The sequence below is a fragment of the Tenebrio molitor genome, chromosome 2 (assembly GCF_963966145.1).
Source record: "Tenebrio molitor chromosome 2, icTenMoli1.1, whole genome shotgun sequence".
In the NCBI taxonomy this organism is placed as follows: domain Eukaryota; kingdom Metazoa; phylum Arthropoda; class Insecta; order Coleoptera; family Tenebrionidae; genus Tenebrio; species Tenebrio molitor.
In genome coordinates this window covers 6,347,449-6,368,940 of record NC_091047.1, presented here as the reverse complement: position 1 = coordinate 6,368,940, position 21,492 = coordinate 6,347,449, and the positions used below count along the sequence as shown (strand labels likewise).

The 21,492-nt window shown below is 39.2% G+C and overlaps 3 protein-coding genes across 3 annotated transcripts; all 3 read left to right on the top strand.

Moving 5' to 3' along the window:
- Positions 1–9,659: 9,659 nt before the first annotated feature.
- LOC138123186 (uncharacterized) lies at positions 9,660–11,723 on the top strand. The gene is made up of 3 exons (XM_069037759.1): positions 9,660–9,988; positions 10,829–11,053; positions 11,107–11,723. The coding sequence occupies exons 1-3, from the start codon at positions 9,763–9,765 to the stop codon at positions 11,514–11,516; spliced, it is 861 nt and encodes a 286-aa protein (XP_068893860.1). The 5' UTR covers positions 9,660–9,762; the 3' UTR covers positions 11,517–11,723.
- Positions 11,724–12,299: 576 nt separating this feature from the next.
- Positions 12,300–13,611, top strand: LOC138123187 (U-scoloptoxin(01)-Cw1a-like). The gene is made up of 3 exons (XM_069037760.1): positions 12,300–12,522; positions 12,889–13,122; positions 13,249–13,611. The coding sequence occupies exons 1-3, from the start codon at positions 12,457–12,459 to the stop codon at positions 13,423–13,425; spliced, it is 477 nt and encodes a 158-aa protein (XP_068893861.1). The 5' UTR covers positions 12,300–12,456; the 3' UTR covers positions 13,426–13,611.
- Positions 13,612–13,736: 125 nt separating this feature from the next.
- On the top strand, positions 13,737–18,564 carry LOC138123185 (probable multidrug resistance-associated protein lethal(2)03659). The gene is made up of 9 exons (XM_069037758.1): positions 13,737–13,947; positions 14,346–14,579; positions 14,630–15,217; positions 15,267–16,544; positions 16,591–16,915; positions 16,968–17,118; positions 17,171–17,401; positions 17,451–18,403; positions 18,453–18,564. The coding sequence occupies exons 1-9, from the start codon at positions 13,871–13,873 to the stop codon at positions 18,486–18,488; spliced, it is 3,873 nt and encodes a 1,290-aa protein (XP_068893859.1). The 5' UTR covers positions 13,737–13,870; the 3' UTR covers positions 18,489–18,564.
- The last annotated feature ends 2,928 nt before the right edge of the window (positions 18,565–21,492 follow it).

The following is a 21,492-nucleotide window of genomic DNA, read 5'->3' as shown; positions in this document are numbered from 1 at the left end:
TGGTAACGTATTCATCTCTTTCTGGCACGTTATAATTGCATAAATCTAAATCGTTTTATGTTTATTTTAATCACAACTTTAGTTATCGGTGTCGTGATATGGCCCAAACAATTTATTTAACATTTTTCTCATAATTTTCTAACATAAGTTGACATTGCCTCATTGAGTTGTTCTGCAAATTGTACGGTATGCATAAAAAAATAAATAAATACGGTGTGATCAAGAATGACTGAATCTGTTGGTAACAATGAAATTTGGCAAATTTGAAATTTACCATCAAAGGTTCATTTTTGTAATAGGTAAAGTCCATTCACGTTGGATTTTCCCTGCCAAATTGTTGTCACGTTGCAAGCCTGCGCCTCCTTTCCTAGTAATTTTTACATTATCGTGTTTCGTGATAAAGCGATTGAGATCGATTTGACGTCTTTAATTTTGAATGTTAGTTTGACGTGTGAAATAAAGTCACAGATTTTTTAATAAAATTCTATTCCTGGGTGATTTTACCATGGCGAAAAGAAAAAAGGTTAATTTTAAAATTGTGTTAACCTTCCACAACTGCCGTAATGTGACGAAACCCGCAAGCTAATACGGACTCAAGAAAAAGTAGCTTCAGTTCGAAAATTAATTAGTTAGAATCCTTTAATATTTAATGTATTGTATGTATTAACGTGATTATAATCTATTTACGACCTTTATTGAGCAGTTTTAACAATACAACGTTATTTTAAAGGTAATATGTACATCGAAAAAACTTAAATTAGAAAAAAATCATTAAAAATCACACCTTTCTTTTGTGGTATGCAATTGTAACAATACATTCTTGAAACGTCACAACCACAATCAAAACGTATAAGTGTCTCTTAATAATTGAAATTTTATTGCCAAATTTGTTCCATCATTTAGATGCATTCCTTACTTCCATCGCTTCCAATGAAAGAAACTTCACACAATTTCCTATTGGGTTCATTTTCTATAACTTATTCTAGTTCCTCATCACTCATCAATCATGATGTTAGTCGCAGAAGGTTAAGTAAATGTAGTCATTAAGGGTTGTTTCACTTAATCAACAACGCAAGCAGAAAAATACAACACCAGTAGGTAGGAGTTAGGTACCTATTGTATGTTCCTAATCCTATCATCATACCGATTAACAACTGACACTATTTTTAGTGCAAGTGATAAGAAAATGGATGTATTATTACCTATTGTTATCCTCTAAAAAGTTTAATAACAATATTTGAAAAATGACTGTTTCTTTGCTGACAGCGAATAACATAACCTCTACAGTCTACGAATGACTTGGTTACTTTATCAGCCCGTATTGGTGACATACACAGCTAAAGCATTTTTGAACTAAAAATCACACCGCCACAATATTGAATTATTTGACCTTGACTAGGAAAATCCAACGTGAATGGACTTGAAGTAATAACATAAACATAACCGGCATAACCAAAAATGTTTTTAATGTCGTCTCAAGTTAAAAAATCCGGTCAGTGCCAATTACGAGACAAAAAACACCAGTACCTACTTTTCAATTGTTTCGTTGTCAACAGATTCAGTCACTGTTAATCACGCTGTATATTTAATAAAATATGTCGAAACTGTTCTACTTAGGCCCGGTTGCATAAAGCGATGTCAAGTCGTTGTTAAAGTTAACATAATGTCAAGCGATCTGATTGGAGGATATTTAATATTTTATTTGAGTCAGCCAATCAAATGGGCGGATTTCCGACTTGACGCGTTGTTAGCTGACACGATGTTAACTAAGCTTTATACAACCGGGCCTTAATAAATAAGTAATAAAACTCTGTAGCCTGAAGATTAAAGGATTATTATCATTACAACACCATTTTCCGCTTTTGCTTCTTGCACCTACAATTACCGGAATAAATTGTAGCTGAATTAAATATACAGTGTGAACATAAAGTTTGGAACAAAATTTATAATAGCGTTATGTGATATTTTTAAGAAAATCGCTGGGACAGGTCGATTTTATTTCGATAAATGTCATCCTGTGACGTACAATTGATTGAAATAATTGGTTTTTGTGCAATAACATCTTCACCAATTTTTTTAAATGACAACCCCCACTATTTTCTTCTCTTTGACCTTGAAATTGTCAACTCAACCTGAACAACATATATGTACATTAAAATATTGTTTTGTTAATTTGCTTATTTTTTATTGTTTTGTTGTTATCTGATATTTATTGCAATGCTATTTTTGAATAAAAATTCAAATAAAACAATTACTTATAAAAAAGAATATTTTATTCAAAACATTGAAATTACGCCTAAACGGCTTTAAATAGACATACATAATGTTAATAAAAGTGGCCTTAAAATTTAATTCTACATTTATATCTAGTATCAGAAACGGTACTTGCCATTTAAAAAAATGAAGTTTTCGACATTTTTTGATTATCAATTTTAAAAAATTGCAGTAGGCGTATGAAACACAAAAAAAATGTCGTTGATAGCGCAAAAAAGCGGCCAAATCTTTGTAAAGTCAGTAAATTAAAAATAAATTATTTATTTCTGATGGTTCAGGAATTATACATTTTTTAATGAAGCCCTGCAACCTCACTTTTTTGCAAAAAAGATGACATAGGTTAAAAACGATGACAGATAAGTATTAATAAAAAGACGTTCTAAACTCAAAAGTTAACGTAGAATCGAAATGTGAAGTCAAAATGGGGCCTTTCTATTTAAAAAAAACAAAGATGGCATCGATTTCCGGTATTTCCGGAAGTGCCGCCATTTTGAAAATATTTCATTTGAACTTGGAGTAGTCGATTATAGTCAACTACCAATTTTCATATTAATATGATTTTGGGAAATCAAAAAGTTTCTAATGAACGGGTTACGTGAATCAGCCTGTACATATTATTATACAAGTTTAATAAGACGCTTTATTATCACATGAGCGTAGCAAGAAGTGCTCTAATGGAACGAATGTGATATACTATTTTATCTAGTTTGCTTATATTAGACTAGGGATTTTCACGTGGGTTGGTAATAGACATTTTTCACAAAAATGTAAGGTTAAATTTACTAAATTTACTTCATAGCTTCACTCGTTACCTTGAGGTCTGACGTCAAACGGCTGATGTTGCAAATACATATAACAAAAGCTAAAAGTTACCAAAAACAGTTTAATAATATCATTCATTATTAAACTGTTTTCGATATAATAATTGCTAAGTGTTACTTTACATACGGCATGTTATAATCCTTCCATTTAATAAAAAAATAAGTTGTTAACGTCAATATTATCTCTCTTCATAACAAGCACCTGGAATTAAAGAGTTCCTTTGTTTATTCCATTCATTTTTCAAATTCAGGCATGCTCGTAAAAAGATTAAATACTTTCATAAATGCAAACAATATATACTTAGTATTTAACTAACTTTTTTATGAGACGTGTCATTTTAGTGACACTACAAAGATATCCTTCAAATGTTAAAAAAAAACTTCAACATTCCTTTCTAGTTGGATTCTTGTTTAGAATACAAATACTAAAACTCTTCGTTTCTTTGTTTTGCACACTTTTAGAAACAGTTCCTGCATTTGTACTCGTTGAATCCGAAAGTAGGTGCCAATCTTTTCCTGAATCTACAGCATAAATTTCACTGTTGAACATCATACTCCGGATGATATGCTTTGTTTATGGTTAAAAGCGGAAACCCAAAAAGAAGATTAAAAATTGAAGCCTCTCCACAACTAACACCTACAGTTCCGCATAAAATAATTGCACAGAATTTAAACACCAACTAACTCATCGTCAGTAATTGCCATTGACCGTAAAATATGAACAAATCAGTTATCTATATAATAATTTTCAGGAACGCAAACAGTGACATCTGTTTCAACAACGTCCAACGACAGTTAATGTTAATTGCCTCTAAGTGATAGACTGCCTCATCATGCAACAATTTTCAGCGAGAAAATGTATAACTGTACCAGAACTTTTTACAGCAATTTGCACAACTAAAATTGCTAAAAGCGAAAATCTATATAATTAAGATGCTTTTCAGGCAGACTCGTTCCTCCAGGATGACATACTTTGCTGAAAAAACTTAAAAACCTAAAGCGAATTCTTGTCACGATCTTGACAAGTCGCACGAGTCTTCAAACGTTCCTCGTAACGCATTCTCCTTATCTCTTCAAATGACGCTTCAACTGCACCACGACAGACATAAAAATTGAAATGTGGTTGTTCTCGAAACACCACTTTTTCAAACAGTCGATAAGTCTCCAATAAAACGCAACGACTCCGGTCTCCATTAAGAGAATGCGTTCAGGATTTTGTTTTTTCTTGCACCGTTAAGCGCGATTTGGGTCAAAACATGTGTCATATCCGAACGCGAAAGTTTCAAAACGACCAGATAAAATAAATTATTGTTGGGCCCAATTAATTCCACTGCTCGCATAATTATTTTACGGTGATTGATTATCCACGATTACATTGTTAACAAATTTAATTCAACGCTGGACGAGTGTGGGACCGAAGCCTCAATACCTAGCACCGAATTTATAATTATCTTGATTACACTGGACCTTCACGGATTTCATATTACTCAGGTTTAACCTGTTTGGTACCGGAAATTCAGTTTTCAATGTGAAATCTCTCGAAAATCGCGCAAAGCTGAGCGATCTGAAACGAAACTTCCTCCTTCATTATCTTGAAATAACCCAGATAACTCCAAGTGCCCGCAAATTTACCCCGATTTTTCTTATCCTTCATGCTTTGTGCTGCGTCATGTTGGTAATGCCAGCAGAAGCACCAACTTCACACGTCCCTGCTTTCAAACGCTAGCACAGATTTATTCCTATTATCCGACACTCATAACTCTGCTTTTTCTATCATTAACCCATTGAGCTACGGATGTGGTCATCGCTTTACTGTCTCTTTTCCTCGATGGAATGCTAGAGACGTCACCCAATATAATTAGACACCAGTAACAATACGTTCATTATTGGTAACACATATCTCGGAGTCCCTGTCTCGCAGACCCAAATCGCAATTTGGTAAAATGCCATTAACCCACAAGTTTTATTTTTTAAATGCCGTTAAGGTACTGCCCACCGTTTCCTCGTATCGCCTACATTCCAGCTTTCTCACTTCCTACTGACACAATGGAAAAGGAATTGTCTTCATCATACAAATAAATTAATCCCAATACAGTTCCTGTTTATGCAGGGCGAGTAGAAAAATGGACCGACAATGGGTCGGTACTAATGTCCATTGCGTGATGTAGGTACTGGTACAGCACGTGTACTGTTCTAACGCATTATTTATTTTTTAAGTGTACCTTTAACTGTAATTCTCACGGAGCACGTAAACTCTGCTTAATAAATTCGCAACTTCTGGTGTAGTAACTGTTACCAACATAATTAGTCTATGTCTAATGGTTGGGGATTTTTGGTAATGTCAAACACTCAAACACACAACTACTCGGTTCCAGCGGAATCACTTTTCCTTATTGTTGAAAAAGCAACACATACTGGTTCTCACCCGTAAGGTTAGTGGGTCAGGCGACCTGTTGTGGGTCAATTCTTCATCCGATTGAATTCGGTTGGTGCTGACCACCGAATGAGTTTCGTCTCATTGTTGACGCCTTGGAAATTCTTGCATGTCGATGGTCCTTCTCCCGTTGAATTTTAACTAAAACGTCGTTCCCATTGGCTCGAATTTTTGTTCTATTGAGTTACTTCTTAAGACAATGATACAAATAAAGCGTGCGATATGAGATGCTCCACGAAATGAGATTATGACAGTCGGTCGTAACAAATGAAAGTAGCTTAATTTGACCCATGAAGTGACCTCAAATTCATTTTCCTAGCTGACGCATCCAAAGTCTTGTAAAAAGATCAAAACATTATTTCAAACTGTATTTTTTGTGTTTTTCCTAACACACGTTGTAGATTTTTTTCACTTAATTGGTAACTAAATGATTTCAATTACTCCACATCTCGTTCACCAACTGTAGTAGTTGAATATTTTGTTAGCTTTTACGCACGAGAAGAACATTCTAAGTGGACTGATTTTTTTGTTTATGCAAATGACCAGGAAAGTTTTGAGTGTTGAGTGTGATCTAGGTAATATTTACGTAAATTATATCACATCTTCTCTCTACTATAAATGCTCCAAATTTCGATAAGTTGTCTCAATACTTAAATAAGTTTTTTGACTAATAGGATTCCTACTGTTGTCTACTTATTACAGATATCAATTTTTTTTATTCTTCGAATGATTGATAATTGAGTGGTAGTTGTAGAAAATCGAAAACTAAACCACAAGAATATTTGGGTCAACGTTTGTGTTGTTTTCATTCATATTAGTAGGTGTAGGTGTATTTCCATTTATCACGAGTGAAATTTCACATGTTCAGAAATGATCAGTGACAGTGACAGAAGACGATACATTTCTTTCTTCTTCTATCTGAAATAGGTATTCTATGGAAAATAATAATAACATTAATTATTATTTTACCATGGGTTTTGTACAAACGAGAAAGATATGTAAATGGCCATGAAAAAATTTCTGTTGACAGTTGTTGGGACAATGTTGTCCCAAAGACTTTACCATTCATTTTGGTCTTTTAGTTTTTTGTAAAATGCAACAGAATGAATGTCAGTAACATTTTAAAAGTTCGTCGATCGTGGTGCATATTGACACGAATTAAATTTTTTTCCTTTTTTGATTATGTCAGCTGTCAAGTGTCAACAAAATGTCACCAATACATTGAATTGTCAAGGGTGTTTTAAAAATTGCTCTAAATGGTGGCTCCAATATCATATCTGAACAAAGCCAAAATCATTTCGTTAATTAAGTAATTTTATTGAAATACCCCTTACACTTCATTTCATCAATAAAATTTCAATAACGACAATTAATCTTATACAGTGTGGAATAAAATGATTTACATCTAGTTACCTTTGCATTACCCTTGTAAAAATACGAAATGCCGCTCTACAAAAAAAAAAGAAAGCCTAACCTCAAAATATTCCAAAATTCCAAATGTGATTTATTGCGAAGGGATGATATGAATGCAAAGTAGAGATTGAAATTAAAAAGGAGCTAACAAAAGCAAGTCACAGCTAGTGTTGAAAGTGGCCACCAACGTTTGTTAATTCAATTTAGTAAATTGTAACAATTGTCAATTCGATTGATGACATTTATTGACAGAACTAATAGTTCGGCACTTCAAAAAAAAACGTAGAGCGGTACAGGAAAATTTACACGTGCAAAAATTCCAAAGGTAACTAGATGTAAATCATTGTATTCCACACTGTATAATGTGTTATAGGTTATGTGCATTTCACATAGAGCACTTTCCGTTCTGTCAAAAAATTTGTAAACAAATTGGCGTAAGTTGTTGTTGGAGAAGGCGATCTTCAAGCAAAATCTGTGAAATGCATGAAATACGTGACCCAAAGTCTATTATTTGTGTTTCCATTACCCATTAAGAAATGAAACTAAAGAACAGTAATTTTTTTTGCTGTCTTTAATAATCGCAAATACATATAAAACCAATTTGGACATTGTTAAATTAACAGAAACATTGTCATAAAGTGGGCCCAATTTGTCGCACCTGCCTAACATATGTATTTGTTTTCATTGTGGTGTCAGATTGTAATCATAAGTATTTTTGTTTGAGCACGAAAGTGATTAAAAGCTAAACCGAATTAATTAAAAAGTCAAATCACACTAATTATGCGATTATGTCATTCTGCACTATTTAAGTTTTTTTGACAACCAAATAATTAAGAAGTTAGAGCCTATAGTTTAATTTAAAGAAGATTTACAGTTTTGTGTTAAGAAAATGATTGTTAATTGCACATTTGCAATACATACAGTGTATAAATTACTGTAAACAGGATATTGCCGCTTGACCAATATTCGGCAGAAGTGACACGGTTTACGTTTGCTCAAGACGTTAAAAATGTTCATAAATATTAAAAGCGGAATCAGGTGCTGTCCTGATCTGATCACATATCTGCAGCAAGTAGTCAGAGTTGTTGACGTCAGAAGTGGAGTAAATATACTTATCTTATCGAAACATACAAGCTAAAACTTTCTACAATTTGGCAAGTGAAAAAGGTGTATAAAAACGTGAGGCCTACGTTTTTCTTAATGGTTTTTCCGAGTTATCTACCACATATAAAAAAAATCTTGTATCTGCCTCAATTTGAATTTAAATTTGAGCGAGAGTCATTCCATCAAACCAAATTCATAATTTTAGTTTGAGAGATTTTATTCAGAATCTTAGCCTAATGCTGTTCCACATCATTAACTCGTAAAAGAATCTCATAAATCTCATGAACGTCTTGTAGGATTCAGGTCTAGATCTCTTGGTGGATAAACCCAAATTCTACTTCATCGATGCATTCACGCAACTATTACTGCAGCCGTATAAGGTTTTAGGTTATCTTGCTTAAATAATGATTTCACCACTTGTGCGTCTGTAATTGGCCTTTAGCAGCTTAAATGTCATTAAAAATCTTCCTCGTACTCAATGTTTGGAATGATAAGTATTAATTATTAAAAAAATATACTATACTCTATTCACATAATCAAAAATAAACGTGGCAACGCTGTTGAATTTTGATCTAGGGGAAAATGTAAAGTTAGGTTACATTTTTTTTTGTTCTTCCACACAACATATTAAGGCAATTTTTAATTTTTGTGAAGCAAATTTAAATTGTCGTTTCAGGCGTGCCAACTTGTATCATTTTCAGTTATTATGTAGGGTTATAGGGATATTAATTGTTTAGCCAACATAAATCGACAATTGGTGGATCTTTAATATGTGAACGGGGTTTAGAAATGCATTTACTTCAATTTTTTACACTGAAAAAACTTGCAATGAAGCATGGTTCAGGTAAGGAGGTTACGTTTTACTTTATTCTGTGTTTTCATAGTGCCGACCAATTAGCTCTAGTTTATCGTTATGTCGTAGTGCTTCATTTGACATTTATCTTTATTAATGAAAACCCGAATGAAAGTGTTACTACGCAAGAAATAAAAAATAAATAATTCGCTCTGTTACTCGATTCTAATTGAATAGTACGCAACAAACACTTTTTTACGAAATGTTCAACGGTATTTTGTATAGGTAATAGTCGAAAAACATCATTGTGGTCCCACTCGGAACAAGTCGTAATATTCCCAATTAGGGCTCCAATTTAACACTTCTCTTCATATTTGACTTTTCTCAACATATTTACAATTTCTGTTTGTTGTTTTAATTTGAAAATTTTCTATTTGTAAAATTATCTAGGGTCAGTAGAACGCGTTATATTTATTTTTTCATTAATATGGTTCTACGATATTTTAAATTTCGAAAAAAATTGTCCACCACACGGTCATAAATCCAAAATGGACCTTTAAATCAATTTTTAAGGACCTGAACCGATGCCGCATACCACAAAATAATTTACACCTGTCAGTTTTATTACTCACCTATAAAATAAAATTCTGTAACCAATATGAGCAACCGCCGCTTTTCCGCCTTCCTATACCTGGACATCATCGCCGCGGCTTCGATAAACGGGTATTATAAATTTCTGTGACTACCAGACACGTTGTTCTACATTTAAGTAAGTGAGCCAAGAGCATGGCTACAGCGATCTCTCTTACTTATAAAGCCTTCACACTGCGATCATGTCCTTCAGATTTGTTTTGAAGTTCAAGGTGATCAGTTCTCATGAGGATACGTTCAGATTTTGAGTGACCGGTGCCCTATCTTACAACATGGATTACGTATTATTGTTGTGGTTTACCCTTGCGCTTTTTTCGACTGGTTTTTGTGCCACCATTCAGAGAAATCACAGTGAACCGGAAGCTGTAACAGTGCGAGGGGACCGATCGGGAAAGGCCATTTTAAGGGATTTTCTGGCATGCGGCGTGGCACGTGACGTTTCCTGTTTCCTGGACGTGGCGGATGTTCTGGTGGAGGAAAAGAAGAACGACTTATTAGGTGAGCCGTGGTGGAAACAGCCGGATTTTGTTGTCAAAAAACACGACAAAATAAAAATTAAATCCAAACACAAATATTCAAACAAACACGTTCGATAGGCCAAATATCCTCAATTATAATTTGCCACGCTACAATCTAATTAGCAGATTAACGACCGTTAAGTTATGAATACATTTATATTCATCCGTTAATTTCCTCACAAAAGTGTTTCAGTTTTTGGGCACTTACTTCCTGAGGTGCACATTTTTTATTATCTTTCTCAAAAATTAGTTCCAATTCTGCTCTAATTGTCTCAGCTAGAATCTGCCAATTTGCGACTGTCAAAATCGAAGATGAAATTTTGACATCTCGTGCTTCCGCGACCTTTCTTCGGATTTTATGTGGAACATGAGACCTTGTTTATGGTTAATTGAGGTTAGCCATGTGGTGTGGACGCCTGAAGAATCCGGACAAACATCCCATTACAACAATTCTTCCGAATCACGAGAAACAACGTGCGTGTATTGTTGGTTGCCTATCTAATCAAAACAGAAAACTATTTTTTTCTTGTTATTGTAATTACTGATTGTTGTAATTCTTCCTGCTACTCGAAGAAGAATCACTACGCAACAATGCACCTCCTTCCTGCCGCACAATGCACGAGCGTGCATCAAGAATTCCTCAAGTGTTAAACAAAGCCAATAAGCATATCCACATGTTCGCGCGATATTTATTCACACGACGATCAAAAAACCGTTAGTCCAGCGGTCAAAAAATTCGTTTTTCAAACAAAGTGGCACAAGAATGGCCCAGAATGACAATCTAATTTTGTCGTGGGAATGAAAAATGCTTTTTTTGCAGCTCAAGCAGACCAGGAGGCTTTGAAGGCGACAGGACGAGCGGATGAGGAGAGCAGTCCTAGTCAGTTGAGCAAAAGCATCAGTAAAATCATCTCAGAACTGACAGAAATGTTTAGAGAGGGTCTGTTCGGTTTCTTCAAAAGCGCAAGAGAAGGCGAGGACGGTGACGAAATCGACGAAAGTGAAGAAAGTGATGACTCTGCGAAACAAGTCCCCAAAATAGGAGGTTTGTAGGGACAGCTTCTAAAGTAGAGTTGTTGTAACGATGGTTTGTTGCAGAGTCAAGAGGGAAGAAGAAGAAGGAGAAGCTGATCGCACTGATCAAATTAATCATCATCGGTATCCTCTTGAAAGTTAAGATTACGCTGCTCCTCAAAATTCTGTCGGCAGCCCTCCAGGTGAAATTCTTCCTGGTGGCCCTCGCCGGTCTGATCCTGAACGCGGCCAGATTCTACTTGGACCTGAAGCACAAGAAACAACCGCAGAAAGTCATCTATTACGAGCACGCCCAGCACCAGCATCACTACGAAGGGGACGACGACTGGAGCAGCAGCAGTCCTGGGGGCGGCTACTGGGGACGCTCCTACGACGAGGAAGGGGAGACTTCGGCTCAGGACTTGGCCTACGCCAAGCAGCGACCCTACAAGAAAATCAACAACGACAAATCGGATTTCTCCTGGTTCGGTTAAATCTCAAAATGGGGCATTTGTAGAATTAGAATGTTCTCAGGTAGTGCGTTCTAGAGGACGTTGTAAATTCTTAGAATTCGAGTAACTAGTCATAAGTGTTGGAGCATTTACAATAACTTAATTTATTTATTTATTTTATTTATGTAGACTAGTCTAAGTTGTAGAATTAATTCCGAACTGCTTTAATAATAAATCTTTTTTGTGACATCTCGTCTCGCAGTGTAAGTGATGATGTAATACCCTTCAAGAACCGTAACTGGTACATTTACATCGTGGCAAAAGTTCAGACACGTGTATTACGGTGCAAGATGCGTAAATCCCAAACCCTACGTGAGCAGCTTCGCGAGTTCTTGCATTCCCATTTAATTTTCTTTGTATTTATGGTCTCACGGAGTTATCGCCTCATACATCGATTTCTAGGTCAATAGATGTGTGGAAAACGGCACCACTGCACGGCCAGACTTTGATTTACTGCTTTATTCTTCAAATGAATGCCCACTTAGTGCACACGAGGAATACTAATATTTTACGTCTGCTAAAGCCGCCCAACTCAACCGAGGACATTTTCGGCTCAAAAATCCAAAACTCCAAAATCAAAAGTTTTGGCGCACCCCCACGCGGGGGGACGTTCGAGCAAAACGCAGATTTTCCCCCAGACTGAAGCACCACCGTTTTGGGATGGTTCCACGTCCGGTCCGCCACTTCCCAAATTTTTTAATTCATGCAGAAATGTACTACGAGTACTTATTTGTACGGTTGTACCGATAATCGACGCTAGACTATTTGTGGTGTTGTAAAGATACCTCGGCTTCCGCTAGGGTATGTCTTTCTTTTTAAATTTGTCCATCTTTGTCGCAGTTCCTATATAAACTATTGGACTTTACCGTGGTGTCACATAGTTTCTGGCGATTCTGCTGAAAATAGGTGCCAACAGCTCGACATGACCAGCATTCTCACGCTCCTGCCGATACTCTTCTGCGTCGCGGACTGCGCCCCCAAGCTGAGGGTAAGTACCACACCTTCTAATTTTTTGATAAACAAAATAACTTGTTTACAATTTTATTTTACGTTTTACACTACTCTCTGTTAATTACAACAAGTGGTACTGCTGTGATTTATTGCAATTAAATTTGGTACCATCTTTTCCTTGTTTTCTTTTTAGTTCCCAAATTTCCACATATTTTGTAATAAGTTAATCTGTTTGGGCAACATTATCACTATCTAGATTGGCCAAGATCTAGATTATCAAATAATTTACGACGCACTTCGATATCTGGTTCAATTAAAAAATTTGTTGTACTTCCAGAAAACAATTAGGTCCTTGACTGTTTAGTAAAATAATGCTCGGTTATCAATGCGATTTTTTTTGAAGATCGTCCCGATCCAGACACCCCCTCAGCTGCTGACCCTGCCCAGCAACGCCACCAGCATAAGAACCGACATCAGCGACTCATTTAGCTGCGACGGACGTGACTACGGGTACTATGCGGACGTAGAGAACGACTGTCAGCTCTTCCACGTATGCCTCCCCATGACTTACTCGGACGGACGCAGCCAGACCTTCAGGTGGAGCTTCATCTGCCCCGAGGACACGGTCTTCAACCAGGTACCATTCCGCGCTATTCAAATTAACCGGTCGCCATTCATGTGTAACAAGAGTGACTGTGAACCGCCTCGTTTGAAGATTTAGCGTGGCGACTCGAGGCCATCGAACTCACCACTCTTCTTTCAGGAAATATTCACCTGCACCAGGTCGGACGAGGCGATCGATTGCGCCGAGTCGCCCAAGTACTACGGGCTGAACTCGAATTTCGGCAGCGAGGAGGTCGAGGGGGACCTCGAGGACTCCACGGCCGTACCAGCCGAAGTACCCCAAGTGCTGTCCAGGAGGGTGCCGTACAAGAACTGATCGAGCAGGAGGGGGAGCCGGAGTGGCGACCGAAGAAGGGTTTGCTGTTGGACGTGACGTTCCAACGGCAAACCCCGGTGGTGGTTGGGGGACAGATTCGGTACCACTCGCGCTCTCGTGAGCGTCTTGCCCTGGATGTCGCGACTATCTCGATGTACTCTGCTCAAAAATAAACGATTTCGCAGCTCTGGAGTTTCATTACCGGCGATAAAATCTGACTGGAGCGCGATAAAGCCAGCCCAATAATTTGTGAATACGTTGGACAGAGATCGAACGCGTTCTCATTGAATTTTTCCTTGATATATTGCTCGTTTTCTCTACGGATGTGTGATAGTACGTTGCACGATCTGCATGGAACTGTGGAACATGCGTGTTTAGTTTGTATTTGGCAGCCGGTGGGGAAGGTGTCCGCTAATTTTGATCGTAACTCGTGCCACCTTTTACCATGGATACATCTTCGAAAAAAGACAAAAAACACAATCCCGTGGAAAACGCCAACATCATCTCCTACCTCACCTTCCTGTAAGTAGGCAGCTGACGCCGCTTGTAATTTATTTGCACCGAAACAGATGCTGCACTTTTTACCGTCCAAACGCCACTCTTAAAAAATATAAAAAAGATCTCGGCTAGACAATCTCTGCAGGCAAGTGTTCTTTGTTGTGTGCCGGTTCCAACACGTGTTGGACAAAAATAGATTACTCCAAAACGTAACCTCAAGACTTGACCTTGTCCTCTTTATTAAAATGCATCAAACTTGAGTGCTTTGATTAACCAAAAAATGCATGTGGCGACCCGAACTGGATTAAATCATGCCACCACATCTCATTAGTCAGTCGAGCATTACCCAATCTGGAAAAAAAATTAATCTCGCAAATGTCACCGACCGGATTGAACCGAAACTGTTTTCGCTTGCCTTCCAGATACATGTTTCCGATTTTCTTGCGTGGGTTCAAATCGGGACTGACCGAAGACGACCTCTTCCGCCCCCTAGACGAGCACAAGTCCAGCATTTTGGGGGAAAAGCTCGAAACCATATGGAAAGAGGAACACCGAAAGCACAGACATCTGGGCTTGTACAACGCCTTATGCAAACTCTTCGCTTTAAACTTCCTCTTGTTGGGAGTGGTCAGACTCGTCGACGAGATCATGTTGGTGTGAGTAACCACAACCCCGTCTGGACCCACTCCTCGACACTTTTTTCCAGCGTTGTCATGCCCATCGCCATCGGCAACTTGGTAACGTACTTCGAGAAGGACCAAACGCAGATCACCACCACCGAAGCCTACGTTTACGGCGGCGTGATCGTGTTCTGTCGTTTTGCGGACGCGGTGATGGCGCACGGGACCATGATGGGTCTGGTCCACATCGCCATGAAGATGCGCGTGGCTTGCAGTTCTTTGATCTATCGCAAAACCTTGAGGCTCAGCAGAACCGCTTTGGCCGCCACGACTGTGGGCCACGTGGTGAATCTGCTCTCCAACGACGTGAACAAGTTTGATCAGGGCTTTGTCCTGGCGAATTTCGCCTGGATAGCGCCCATACAAGCAGCAGTTGGGACGTACCTCCTGTACAACGAGATCGGAGTGTGCGCGATTTTCGGGATGGCGTTGCTGTTGTCCTTCATCCCTCTGCAGGCTTGGTTCGGCAAGAAGTGTTCGAGTTTGAGGATGAAGATCGCCGTGAAGACGGACAAGAGGGTGCGTCTGATGAACGAACTAATCTCAGGGATTCAGGTTATCAAGATGTACTGTTGGGAGAAACCCTTTGGACAACTGATCTCACTTGTGAGGAGGTTTACATGAAATGACAATGCCTATATTTGTCTGACGGTGCTGTTTTAGGGAGGAAATCAAAGGAATACGTTCCCGGGGGTACCTTCTAGGTCTGATGTACTGCCTCGAGATGTTCATCACCAGAGTCTCGATTTTTGTGAGCGTTTTGGCCTACGTCTTATTCGGCAACTACATCACTGCGAAGCGAATGTTCGCTGTGACCGCCATCTACGCGGTCTTGCGTCCCATCATCACCACCATATTCTCGCTTGGGATCAGCTCCATAGCCGAGGTGTACGTCTCGGTGAAACGAATCCAAGACTTCTTGTCGCTGGAAGAACGCGAAACTGAAGAAACCGAAGCTGTGGCAAAATTGCATTGCAACGGAACGCCTGAAAAGAAGAAGACAGAGAAGCCGAGACTTCTGCTGAAGAACGTGAGCGCCAAGTGGTTGGAACAATCGAACGAAAGCACCCTCAAAGACCTAAACCTCGACGTAACATCGAACCAACTCGTCGCCGTGATCGGTGCTGTCGGTAGTGGCAAATCAAGTTTATTTAACGTGCTTCTCAAAGAACTCCCGATCGAGAGCGGCACCGTTAGCGTGAAGGGCCAGATTTCCTACTCGTCGCAAGAGCCTTGGCTCTTCAGCGCCAGCGTGCGCCAGAACATCCTGTTCAACGAACAATTCGACGAAGAAAGGTACAAACAAGTGGTGGAGATCTGCGCCTTGCAATCCGACTTCAAACTCTTGCCCTACGGAGACAAGACTCTTGTGGGCGAAAGAGGCAAAGCGCTGAGTGGCGGCCAAAAGGCGCGAATCAACCTCGCCAGGTGCGTCTACAAGAAAGCTGACATCTATCTCCTGGACGACCCTTTGTCCGCAGTGGACGCCAACGTCGGCAGGCACCTGTACGACAGGTGTATCAAAGGCTTCCTCAGCGACAAGATTTGCATCTTGATCACGCATCAACTTCAATATTTGAACAGTGCCGATAAGATTATCGTGATGGAAGACGGCAAAATCGAGATGGAAGGGAATTACACCGAATTGCAGACGAGCGGGTTGGACTTTACGCAGCTGTTGGTCCACGTCGAAGAAGAAGCAGAAGTGGAAAAGGAGAAGAAGGCGCGACCGGTCGAGAATTCAAAGGCTAGCGATGAAGACTGTGCCGAGGATGGTCCCCTGCTGGAGAAAGAAGCGATGGAAAGTGGTAGCATCAAGTTGTCGCTCTATGTGGCTTATTTCAAGGCCGGTGGGGGACTCTGCAACGCGGCGTTGATGCTTCTGGTGTTTATTGGGGCTCAAGTGGTGGCCAGCGCCTCCGACTACTACGTCACCTACTGGTAGGCACTCTAACAGTGAAATCTTGTCCGTGAGAATCTGTTTCAGGGTCAACACCGAAGAAGATTTCAAAGAAAAAGTACTTAATAATTTAACGAGAGAGAACGAGACTTTCCCGAGAGACACCTTGTTGTACACGTACTCTGGAATTATTTTAGCCGTCCTTGTCTTCGGCGTCGTACACGGATTGTATTTTATGATTTTCTTCGCAGTCGCGTCGTCAAATTTACACCGACTTAGTTTCTCAAATATCATCAAAGCAACGATGCGTTTCTTTAACGGTAATCCGTCCGGAAGGATACTCAACAGATTCTCGAGGGATCTGGGAAGCATTGACGAATACATTCCAGCAATAGTATACGATGTGATAGCGGTGAGTTGCCACAACGTTGTTCTAGGGCACACTCCAAGAACTGTACTTGCAGGTGGCTTTAGACTTGTTCGGGGCTATAATACTGTCGGCAGTAGTTGACTTGTGGCTGTGCTTTCCGTCAGTAGCGCTGCTGCTGCTGTTCTACATCTTCCGAAAGTTCTACATAGCGACGAGTAGAAGCGTGAAACGAATCGAGGGAATAAGTACGGCGCAGTCGCCTAATTTGGTTCCAGTGTGTAACTGATCTACTTCTAGCAAGAAGTCCAATGTACAGTCACATGAGCGCTTCTATGTACGGTCTAAGCACAATCCGCGCCTTTTCAGCCCAGAATCTCTTGACCAGAGAGTTCGACGAGTACCAAGACGCGCACAGCGCCGCCTACTTCATCTTCCTGGCGTCCAACAGGTGCTTCGGGTTTTGGATCGACACCACCTGCGCTGTCTTCATAGCTTGCGCCACGTTCACCCTCTTGTACTTCAACCAAAGTAATCTTCACCCTCGAGTCATGTTCTCGTACTTACGAGAGAGTTGCAGATTTGTACGGCGGCGACATTGGTCTCGTGATCACCCAGTTCATCGGATTGGCTGGAGGCCTCCAGTGGGGAATGCGCCAATGGAGCGAGATGGAGAACTACATGGTCTCGCTGGAGCGTCTTCTGGAGTACACCAAAGTAGAGACGGATCCGGAGAGGATCGAGGACGCCGTGGTTCCTCGAGATTGGCCCGAAGAAGGTCAAATCGAGTTCAGCAATGTCTTCCTCAAGTACCACCCGAACGATCCTCCAGTTCTGACAAATCTCAATTTCGTCGTGCGACCAAGGGAGAAAATCGGAATCGTGGGGCGGACGGGAGCTGGGAAATCGTCGACGATCACCGCGCTGTTCCAGCTGTACCCCATAGAAGGGAAAATTTTTATCGATGGGGTTGACACCACCAAGGTCCCCTTGGAGCGGGTGAGGTCCAAGATCTCGATCATCCCGCAAGAGCCGGTGTTGTTTTCTGGATCGATGCGCAAGAATCTAGACCCGTTCGAGGAATACGACGACCAGACTCTCTGGAACGCGCTGGATCAAGTGGAAATGAAAGACGTGGTGTCTGAATTGCCCGACGGGTTGCACTCGAATGTGTCGGAAGGGGGGACGAATTTCAGCGTGGGGCAGAGACAGTTGGTGTGCCTGGCCAGAGCTCTCATTCGAAATAACAAGATTTTGGTGATGGACGAAGCTACAGCGAATGTGGATCCCTACACAGATGTGCTCATCCAGAACACTATAAGAGAGAAGTTTGCCGATTGCACGGTTTTGACGATAGCACATCGTCTGCACACGGTCATGGATTCTGACAAGATTTTGGTGATGAGTGCCGGGAGCGTGGAGGAGTTTGACCATCCGTATCGTCTTCTCACCAATAAAGAAGGATTGTTGTACAATTTGGTACAAACCACCGGCAAAACAACTGCTCTGAATTTGGAGAATGTTGCAAGAGAGGTAAATATGACGATCGATTTCTTTTTGGAGTTAACACTTGCGTTTGCAGAGTTACACGAAGAGAACAAAGACGAACATTTTGTAACCAGTTTGTCGACTGCCGTGATTGTCTAAATACTACTTTTGTAATTTATGTAATACATTTGTTTATTTTTTTAAAAGTTTGTGATTCTTATCCTAGAGTTGTTACTCCTGATCAAGACGACCGAAGAAACGCTAAATCTGCGTTTAACAACAATTGTTAAAATATAAGTAATATTTTATCAAGTTGACGTGAAGGACGATCTATATTTAAACGTGCATTCAAGTAAATCGCTATTTACCATGATTTTTTTTTTTTGATAAAGTGCAATTCCTTTTATAACACATATGACGTACGACAAACAGAAAAACCTTATTCTTATCATTATTCCTACAATAAAGAGGTTTTTCTAAAGACCAACAAAAGTTGCACATTGTGAGCTCGACGAAGTATCAGGTGTTCATTTAAATTTCCGGTCAAAGTTGGCGTTGAAGAGTCGATTGTGAAGGCATCAGGTGTTTAAATTTTACCTCAGTTTTTGCGTTGTTTGTGTTTTTACAAGAGTGGTGCGTTCACAATCGATTCTTCAACACCCACTTTGACCGGAAATTTAAATGAACACCCGACAGATTAGTACGAGACAATGATACACTCAATCAGGGATAACTGCATCTTACCTAAAATAAACATTGCATAAAGACCATTGTTACGTATTTAAATCGTGGCTCGCTGATAAAATTGCCTGTTTTTATCTGTTCGATGTTGCACTCAGATGTAGCAGCGTTTATGGTTGGTGCATAAATTATGCAGTTGGAGTCAAATTAATTTAGCACAGTCGAAAAAGAACAAAAACCTAATTCTATCGTCAACGCCAACACCGTTTCTTATCACACTTTCTTAGTAAATCCATTTTGGTCAAAATTACAGTATGTACTAAGTATAGAGTAAATAGAGTAACATTTTTTATATTTACTAACTGATTTGATTATCACATATCTATGTAGCTTATCTTTTCCTCTTGAATAAAAGTATTAGCGCAATCTGACATAATTGCATTTAGAGGTGCACTCAGGCGCCTTTTCAAAAACGGTCTTACCAAAGACGTGCTACTTGACCCCTTGGTACAAATGTATCATTTTAGAAGACAAAATGTATTATTGATTTGATAAAAGCTGGTTGTGGAATATCTTTGATGACAGCAACAACCTACGTAATCGGTTTGTTGGTAGCCTGTATGGTTGGTTGCATACTTTCACTCGTCCGGTGTTGACATCTGTCATTAAATTAATTTCGTTTTTTCAAAACGGCCGAAATAGTTATTTCCACAACTGAGGGTTGTTTTTACGTCGATCTAAGAACGTGGTTTTTTCATGGATGAACTGTCATTCCACGCAACTCTTCCGCAGTGCTATCCCATCGTGGTGCAGATGAGCAGATGAGGGCTGCTTGCAATTTTCTGATTTAGGGAAAAATTGATTCAAATGGCTTTAGATTAGTCCTTCTCAGATGAAAGTACCACGTCAATAGTATACAGTGCATTTTTTTTAACTGTTGCCATAGGGAATTGCATGGTAAAACTTGTACCCCCTGTTAACTTTTGTTCTGATCAAAATATTCAAACCATTTTTGGAACAAAGTTGGAAGATTTTTTAAACTATCGGATAGATTACAATTCAATATCCTAAACTGTCGAAAAAGTTGTGAAAAAATATTTCTAGCGCGCCGGAATAATAGTACGTCGAGCGGCCGCCAGAATAGCGTTCCTGAGACCTGAGACCTGACTATCTCCACTTTTGACTTTTGTCACTTTCATTTAAAAAATAAATAGCGAGATCTCCTCGAGGCTATGATTAAAATAAATAATAAATAAAAATATAAAACCTAATTTTTGTTCCCATATCGCCTACTACGTGTTTTGTCAAATTGTTTACGTTCATTAATTTCAACTTTGAAGAGTAAAATTAGTAAAATAAAAGTGCTTGTCGTTCGTTGTTCAAAAGTATGCATTACATAGTCTTATTAATGATTTATTAAAAAAAAATAAAAATTCGCACCAAATCTGCAGTGGATCATAAGTTAACAGAGGGTATAATTTTTACCATGCAATTCCCAACAGCAACAGTTAAAAAAACGCATAAGGGGTCAACCAGAAACTGTGGAGGAATTAAGGGCAAGAATAACACGCGAAGAAACTTTCAAGATCGCTTGGGACATTGTCTAGCAGTCGAAGGAAAACACTTTGAACATGTCTTTTAATAATTTCTGTTAATTTGTTGAGTTATTTGTGCGTTAACGTTTTATTTTTTTTTAATAAATAAATGTTTACATGTTCTGCCTTCCAAAAGCTAATTAATTTAATCATAGCCTCCAGGAGATCTCGCTATTTTTTAAATGAAAGTGACAAAAGTCAAAACTGGAGATGGTCAGGTGCTGGTTGAGCCGACACGGACGCTATTCTGGCGGCCGCTCGACGTACTATTATTCCGGCGCGCTAGAAAATATTTTTTTCACAACTTTTTCGACAGTTTAGGATATTGAATTGTAATCTATCCGATAGTTTAAAAAATCTTCAAACTTTGTTCCAAAAATGGTTTGAATATTTTCATCAGAACAAAAGTTAACAGGGGGTATAAGTTTTACCATGCAATTCCCTATGGCAACAGTTAAAAAAAATGCACTGTATTATGCACCGAGTGAAGTGGATGATTTTTACCCGAGGTGCAATTTGTAGCCCGAGGGTTCTACAAAGCACTGAGGGTAAAAATCATTCACTCCCGAGGTCCATATACTATTTTTTGCACGACTCACCGATTTTAATAGAAAAAAGCCGAAAATTTGTAAATTATCACTAACTGTCAAGCTAAATTGAAGTGTCATGTTGACAGTTAAAAATAATTTTTAACCTTTCGGCTTTCTTTAAGTAAAATTTTTTAATCGTGCAAATAATAGTATCTGCACCTCAGGAATGCATGATTGTTACCGTCGTTGCTTTGTAGGACCCTCGGGCTTCGCCTTCGGGCTACAAACTGCACCTCGAGTGAAAAAAAAAATTAATTCGAAATAAATA